The sequence below is a fragment of the Vulpes vulpes genome, chromosome 8 (assembly GCF_048418805.1).
Source record: "Vulpes vulpes isolate BD-2025 chromosome 8, VulVul3, whole genome shotgun sequence".
Classification (NCBI taxonomy): Eukaryota; Metazoa; Chordata; class Mammalia; order Carnivora; family Canidae; genus Vulpes; species Vulpes vulpes.
Window position 1 is genome coordinate 62582951 of NC_132787.1, and position 8502 is coordinate 62591452.

At 40.6% G+C, this 8502-nt stretch overlaps 1 protein-coding gene across 2 annotated transcripts; it reads right to left on the minus strand.

Annotated features, from left to right (window-relative positions):
- Nucleotides 1–787: 787 nt before the first annotated feature.
- Nucleotides 788–8122, minus strand: TPRKB (TP53RK binding protein). 2 transcript variants are annotated; one of them, XM_025994536.2, is made up of 5 exons: nt 7981–8122; nt 5037–5196; nt 3411–3533; nt 2031–2207; nt 788–1122 (listed from the first exon to the last, which is right to left on the minus strand). In XM_025994536.2, exons 2-5 carry the CDS (start codon nt 5175–5177, stop codon nt 1036–1038), a joined length of 528 nt encoding a protein of 175 aa, XP_025850321.1. In that variant the 5' UTR covers nt 5178–5196; nt 7981–8122; the 3' UTR covers nt 788–1035. The 2 variants fall into 2 exon arrangements, with proteins under 2 accessions (XP_025850321.1, XP_072623042.1); XM_072766941.1 differs by having other exon boundaries at nt 5037–5136; nt 7981–8120.
- Nucleotides 8123–8502: the final 380 nt, after the last annotated feature.

The window sequence follows — 8502 nt, forward strand, 5'->3', positions numbered from 1 at the left end:
GACACAAACTTTTGTCCTGTGAAACCAGTGAGCCTTAGGGACTTTAATTGAAGACTAATCTAACCCAGAAGTCCACAAAGTATGGACCTCAGGTCAAATCCTGCCCACTACTTCTTTCTGTCAATTGAATTTCACCGAAACACAGGTATACGCATCATTTATGACTTGTGGATGCCTCTGCACTATGACAGCAAGAGTTGAGCTTATGGCCTGGAAAGCTGGAAATATTTACTATCTGGCCCTTCATAGAAAAGTTTGCTGACCCCTGACCAAGGCTGTCTTAACTGCTGCAATCAAAATAGAAGATAGGGGATCCCTGGGTGGCGCAGCGGTTTGGCGCCTGCCTTTGGCCCAGGGCGCGATCCTGGAGACCCGGGATCGAATCCCACGTCGGGCTCCCGGTGCATGGAGCCTGCTTCTCCCTCCGCCTGTGTCTCTGCCTCTCTCTCTCTCTCTGTATGACTATCATAAATAAATAAAAAAAATTAAAAAAAAAAAAAAACCCAAAATAGAAGATAAAGTAGGAAAAGAAAACCCAAACCATTTCTAAAACATGGCTTTTAGCTGTATGACCCTGAGCAAGTTACTTATTTGTGTAATTTTTTAGTTGCCTTGTGTGTAAAACAGTGGTAATACTAGTATTTACCTCATAAGGTTATGACAAATAAATTCTTGTATGTAAAACCCTTGGAACTGGGAGGCTTAGAAGGGAATTGCTGGAACAGCCAGAAGTAAGGGCAGGGATATGAGCTGATGAATATAAAATCACTGAGGCAAGAACCTAGGAAACACCCAATTATTCCAATTTTATAAAGATGAAATATATTTGAATAGAAACAGATCGGAAGACGAGAACACATAATAGCAACAGTGGCTATCTTTTAAAATATTAAGAGAGAAGATTAGGCGTGGCTTTTTTTCCCTTTGTTGTACCATTGTGTTTTCTACGATTGAACATATATACATTTTATAATCAAGAAAGAAAACTCCACTTTTTAAAAAGAAATGCTGACAATATCTAATATTTCTGTCATTTCACAAAACATCTTTTGTTGACATTCTACAAATGATGCCATCCAATAACGTTCCAATACTTTCTTCTTGTGAAGATAGTTTATATATCTGTAAAAATAGAAGACAAATCATATTAATATATTAGCATTATACATTATATATTAATATATTAATTATATATTATAATTATATATCATATAATACATAATATATAGAATATATTATATAAAAGTATATAATAATCACATGATATATTAATTATATATTAATATATTAATTATACATAATATATTAGCATATTAATATATTCATGTACTACTCATTTTCATTATACAAACATGTATGAGTTAAATTATTTTTTATTTAACTACTGGGATAATGGTATGAAATCACAAGTCACGAACATGATTAAAATATGCCAAAGTAGATGGCAATTCATCATTTATGTCAAAAGTTCCCTTTAAATTGCAGTTATGGTTATAACCCTCTAAACACAGAAACCAAATTGTACCAATTTTAAAAGTGTACATCTAGACATTAAAGATCAAGCCTATACAGTGCATTTGGAGTGTAAAATACAGAATGCATTTATCCTTAGAGAATGCTTTCATCAACTTTTTTTTTTTTTTTTAGGATTTTATTTTAGGATTTTATTTGAGAGAGAGCAAGTGAGAGAGTACAAGCAGGGGGAACAGCAGAAGGAGAGGGAAAAGCAGACTCCTCACTGAGCAGGGAGCCAGATGTGGGGCTAGATCCCAGGACCCTGGGATTATGACCTAAGCCGAAGGCAAACGCTCAGTTGAGCCACCCAGGTGCCCCTTATCAACTAAATTTCTAACTATATTTTAAATAAACCTCCATCTCCTAATTCTTAGCTTCTATAATTATTTTTCAAGTAATTCTTAATTATATTAACCTTTCTTAAAAGTTAAAAAAAAAAAGCACTGGTGATCAGTAAGCAAACAGAATCAGTATTATTCATCTAGCACACTTTTTCTAAAAATAGATTTACAAACCTTTTTGACTTCTGTAATATTTGTTATGTCAGGAAGGTTTTTCAGAGAAACTTGATGACCTTCTACCTGAGATATTAGGTCTTCTTGATTTATCTGTTTTTCTCCCTCTTCAATGTAAACAATTAGAACTGAAGTGTCTTTTGCTGAGATACCAAATTTTTTTAAAGCTTCTGAAATCTAAGGGAAAAAAAAAGACAAAAAATCAGTAGTTTCTGTGTCTGAGATATCTCCCCATCGGCCTCCTCCCTCTCTGGTCAGGTTCTTATTCTACATATCCTAATGGTTCTCTCCACCTACAGTGTTTCTGTTCAACAGCTCTTCCACCAGCTGCCAGCTCTGCCTCTAGACCACTCTGCTCACAGCTGCACCTCCTTCCTACGCAGTCAAGCCCACTTCTTGGCATGGCACACAAACATGCACTCCCTCTAGTCCCTGGTGACCCTCCAGTCATGCATGCCTACCTTCTAGCCAGCCTGGACCGTGTGTGGGGGGGTCCCATCCTTTCATACTTTTTTCTTGTTCTCAAACTTTATCCTCTGCCAGGAGGAGTCCCCTCATCCTTCGCTGTCCAGTGCACACGGCACTCCTCGCTGCACCCTCTTACATGGGTTGCTTCTTTGTTGTTTCCCTAGGTTTGAATGATTATTCCCACTATACTATTTATCTTAGAGCATTTGGATTTCTGTCTTGTTTCCTGGCCTTCCTCAGGAGCGTATTTGTTTCTCTCTGGAACTGTAGCCAAAAGAGGAACAAGTCCAACTGATGTTTATTCAATTGATGATATTAGAATCTGGTTGTGTTAATAGTAGCAGTAATACTAAAGTTTCATCAGCAAAACTTCAGGTATTTTTTATGTGCCATAGATGGGCTGTCTTCAGCTCAGTAACTGGTTACTATCAGTATCTCAACCCTTGAACTCTGTGCTCCAGGTATGTGAGTGACATGGTAAGGGCTGTTCCAGGTAACTGGCAAGCTTCTGGCTATGGAAAAGACATGGATTCTATCCTCAAGAAGTTTATAGAGAGAGTAAAAGATGTGCACGATAACACACAAATATCCATGCTTACTGTTTTACCATTTAAATGTCTGTATTATTTAGAGGGATCTTCCTGACCCTATTATATGGTAAGAAAGACAGATAAAACTATCCTCATTTAATGTAGCTAAGCTTTTGTTTACTCAAATGTGAGAAGACTGCAAAGCTTATTCGTCTAGCAGGAGGCAGTGCTAAATCTCAACTCTGTCCAGAACTCTCTTAACGATTATTTTGGTTTGTTACCAACAAAAGGCTTATAGGAGTTAAGCCTCCAACCCAACACTAGGGAACACCCATTATCATGACAAAGTTAACAGAAATAAAATGAAATACATATTAATTACATTGTTATTTGGGGAAAGGTTGAAAATAATTTCAGTTGATAGAGTTCTTGTCTTCATTTTTCCTAGTTTGTAGAGATGAACTGCTTTGTTTGCTGCAACAAGTATCTGAAATGGATCGACAATCTACCAAAGAGAACAAAAAGAATTACACATGGAGAATCTGAAGCATCCTGGAGATACATGTCTTATCTTTTGGTAACTCCAATGTCAGCCTGTTTTAGTCATCACAATTTCTATGGACTATGTTTTCAAAATTACTGGGTGTTCAGAAAAATCATAGAATTTTAAAGCTGCAAGACAAATAGTAAAAAAAAGTTTTAAATAACATTTATTGAGGACTAATATCATGGAAAAAAGCCATATTCTAAATATTTTACGTGTATTATTTTAATTCTTAAAACTATCCTATGAAATCAGTATTATTATCCATGTGCAGTAGATGAGGAAACCAAAGCAAAGACTGTATGGGCTTAAATCCTAGCTCTGTCATTTATCACCAAGGGGACTTGGGCAAATTGCTTAATTTCATCTGTTAGATGCAGATAGTCATAGTAGTTACTTCACAGGGTTGTTGTGAAAATTGAATGAGTTGGTATAGAGAAGGCACTTAGAACAATGGCAGGAACAGAGTAATAAGCATTCTCTAAAGGTCAGCCATCACTTGCTCAAAGTCCTAAGTAGCAGAGCTGGGATTAAATCCTGCTGCCATGGTTCCCCAGTGTGTGCTCCTAACCACAATGCATGTCTCTTGTGAAGAGATCTTTTTTTTTCTTTTTTCTTTTTTAAACTAACATCTTTTTAAATTTTTTATTTACTTTTAAAATTCAATTTTGTTTACATATACTGCATTATTAGTTTCAGGGGTAGAATTTAGTGATTCATCAGTTGCATATAACACCCAGTGCTCATTACATCAAGTGCCCTCCTTAATGCCCAGCACCCATCTAGCCCATTCCCTACCCACCTCCCTCCAGCAACCTTCAGTTTGTGTCCTAGAGTTCAGCATCTCTTATGGATTGGCTCCCTATGTTCATCCTATTTTTTTTTTGTTGTTGTTCATCCTATTTTATTTTTCCTTCCCTTCCCCTATGTTCATGCTTTGTTTTTTAAATTACATGTATGAATGAAATCATATGGTATTTGTCTTTGACAGAATTGTTTCACTTAACATAATACCCTCTAGTTCCACCCACATTGCTACAAATGGCAAGAAAGATTTCATTCTTTTTGATGGTTGAGTAATATTCCACTGTGTATATACCACATCTCCCTTATCTGTGTATGGACATCTCATCTCTTTCCACATTTTGACTGCTGCTATAAACATTGGAGTGCAGGTGCCCCTTTGAATCCTGTCCAGAAATTTTTCTAGTTCAGATGAGAAGATGAAGATCCAAGCATTGTTGTTACACCAGAGCCAGACCACAACCTTTCATATCTCCAGGAAGGTCCTGGCACTTTGGCTTCTACTGAATGTTAAATTCAAGGCTGGCCTAGTCTGACTCCACAACTTGGACAAGAGACTTTACCCAAAGATGACAATTTTAGGCTAACCTATAACATCATGAAAAATTAACATATTCTTAAATGCCTCATTATAGTTCCTCTATTCTCACTTGTACTTACCACCTTAGGGTTTATTAATGAACCATCAATAGCACCTTCCATGGCCTTTTTTCTCAAATCTCCAGCATTTTTTACATCTTTAAATAATAGAAGGGTCACCCTGCATTCAGGAAATAGGTCCAGCTGATGTGTTAACTGCATTTCATAGACAGGCAGGATTCTATTTGCGTAAAACCAAAAAGACCAAAAGACTTCATTTGTTTAAAAGTTAACATTATAATTCTCTATAAAATATCCTTGCTAACAAATAAAAATTATTTTAATAATGACAAAACTATTAAACTAGAAGAATCCATCCCCAAAGCATATCTGGCATCCTCATGAGATGTTGTCTTCCTACCCCGCTGAGTTGTTTCTAGCTTCCTTTTCCATTCCTCAGAAAGAATCAAGGCTGTACAGATCTCCTGCTTGTACAGACAGGATCTGATGCATGGCTGAGGGGCAACTTCTCTAACAGACAAGTAGGCAGGAATTTTTTAGAACATAGGTTACTTATGGTATTAATGAAACCTCACTCCAGCTTAGCCTTTTTAGCTTTCTGGTCTTACCATTTTATGTATATTTTAAGCAGAACCTAGACACAAATATTAAGAAAATGATTTTATTGAAGAAAGGATGACACTTGATTCAAAGATACTCATTTTACACATGACATTTAAGCAGAGAGGGTATAATTACTAAAAAATCAGTACTAGCCCTTTCTTAGATTAATAAGGACAAAGACCTAAAGAAACAGATGACAAGAACTTGACTAACTAGAAAGACAACCATATTCTTGAAAAACTAAGTATTGCAAAAATCTGACTTTTAAAACAATTTCAGTCTTAGATATTTTGGTGAGGATTTATAATGATAAATTTATTTTATCCTTTTACTTGGTAGGCTCCATTTCTAGGACTGTTTTCCAGGAATAATTTAAAAACCTGAAAATTTATGTAATTAGATGTCCTTCTCATCATCTTAATAGCAAAAAATTGAAAACAAACTACCTAGCTGGGCAGCCCAGGTGGCTCAGCAGCTCAGCCCCACCTTTGGCCCAGGGCGTGATCCTGGAAACCCCGGACTGAGACCCATGTCAGGCTCCCTGCATGGAGCCTGCTTCTCCCTCTGCTTGCGTCTCTGCCTCTCTTTCTTTCTTTTTTTTTTTTCATAAAACTTTATTTATAATATATACTTATACAGTTGACCTTTGAACAACATGTTCTTGAACAATGCAGGTCAAGACTTTTTTTTTTTTTAATTTTTTTTTAATTATGATAGTCACAGAGAGAGAGAGAGGCAGAGACACAGGCAGAGGGAGAGGCAGGCTCCATGCACCGGGAGCCCCGACGTGGGATTCGATCCCCGGTCTCCAGGATCGCGCCCTGGGCCAAAGGCAGGCGCTAAACCGCGGCGCCACCCAGGGATCCCTCTTTCTTTGTGTCTCTCATGAATAAATAAATAAAATCTTAAAAACAAAAAACAAAACAAAACAAAAACTACCTAGCTAATAACGGGATTTGTCGTGACTAGACAACCATTAAAAACTGATCTTGAGAGCAGCCCAGGTGGCTCAGCGGTTTAGCGCTGCCTTCAGTCCAGGGTGTGATCCTGGAGAACCGGGATGGAGTCCTATGTCAGGCTCCCTGCATGGGGCCTGCTTCTCCCTCTGTCTGTGTCTGTGTCTCTCATGAATGAATGAATGAATGAATGAATGAATAAATAAATAAATAAATAAATAAATAAATAAATAAATCTTAAAAAAAAAAAAAAAAGCTGGTCTTGAAGAGCAGTTAAGGATGTGTGAAAACAGCAATAAAGAACATAGAGTAGGGACGCCTGGGTGGCTCAGCGGTTGGGCGCCTGCCTTCGGCTCAGGTCCCTGATCCCAGGATCGGGTCCTGCATCCGCTCCTGGCGGGGGAGCCTGCTTCTCCCTCTGCTTGTGTCTCTCATGAATGAATGAATGAATGAATGAATGAATGAATGAATAAATAAATCTTTTTTTTTTTAAAGGACATTGAGTAAAAACATCTGAGTGAAAAACAAAACATAAAATGTAGCATAAATAGTGGGCTTCTCCAAAGTGTTTAAAAATTACTGAAAGGAAACTACACCAAAGAGTTATCTCTGACTTGGGAGAATTACATGACTTTTTATTAGGAAAAAACCAGTATATGTGAATAATGTCCTGGCACACGGTAATTCAATCTTTATTGGCATGGTCATGTCCAGCAGGGAAAAAAAAAAAAAAAAAAAAAAAGAAGATCCCGAAACATAAAACGAATATATTCCCAATTACACAAAAAAAGATGCACACGGAAATCAAAAACATGAAACAGACCAAATTATGGCCATCTCGGGTGGTAGGATTATTAGTAATTTTTATCTTCTTAATAAAAAATGTGGGGAAAAAATATGGCTTCTGAATTCTCTACAGTGACCACACAATATAGGAATACGTATAATCACGGAAAACACCTCTTCGCCGTTTATGGGTTTACACTAAGGAAGAAAGGACCCCTAGCAAAAGTCAAAATATAACTCGGAATCACCGCTGGGCACCTGCCTGTCGCTCCACCCCAACAGCTAACCCAGAGCGCCGAGGACTCGACCTCTTAGGTACCCGCCGCGCCCCGCCCCGCCCCGCCCGCTTCCCGCCGATACCCAGCGCGTCCAGCCGCGCTGCAGCCGCGCTCTCCCACAGCGGGGCGCCCCCCGGCCCACGCGCCCGCGGCAGGAGCAGCGAGCCTCTCTCTCCACAGAAACCACAGCGGGTCCTTCCGCCGCTCGAGTTCTAAAGCCCTCAGACCCTCCGTCGGGGAAGCCTCTCCCTCCTCCGCTCGCAGGCGCATGCGTCCCGCGCCCGCGCCGCGGCCTCCCCAGTTTCAAGGCTCTGCCCTCCGACAGGCAGAACTCCGACTCCTTCCTCTTTCCCTTCAGCCCGCCGCGAAGAGTCCATTTACCTGCGTGCCCCGGGCCCAGGTCCCTCTTAGTAGCGCTCCTCGGTCCCTTCGGGACGTCAGCGAGGGGGGCGGCCGTCCCCGCCGAGCGGCGTCCCCGCCCCTAGCCCCTCCGGCCGGGCCCGCCGGGACCCACAGCGCGCGCGCCCCGGGTCCGTCCGGAAGACCTTCCCCTCGGAAACAGCTCTCGCTTTCCGGAAGCCGGGCCCGTCCTTCACTTCCGGCGACGGGGACGATTGGGTGCCGAGACTGGACGCTGAGGTCTCCTTGTCTCCCACGTCGGTTTCCTCCTAGGCAAAGGGCAGCGTTGGCCCGGATGACGTCTCGCTACGGTCCTCTTCGGGGCCGGCGGGACTGGTTCCCTTCTTGCACTCGGTGCGGTCATTTGGGGACGACCTCCTCGACTGGACCGCGATTTGCCTCCAGGACTCAAGAGATAGGGGACAGGACGCTGATGAAAGCAGTCTCGCCCTGCATCTAGCAGGCTCAGAAATCCGTCGTCCCTAAGTGTATCAGCCTCCAGGA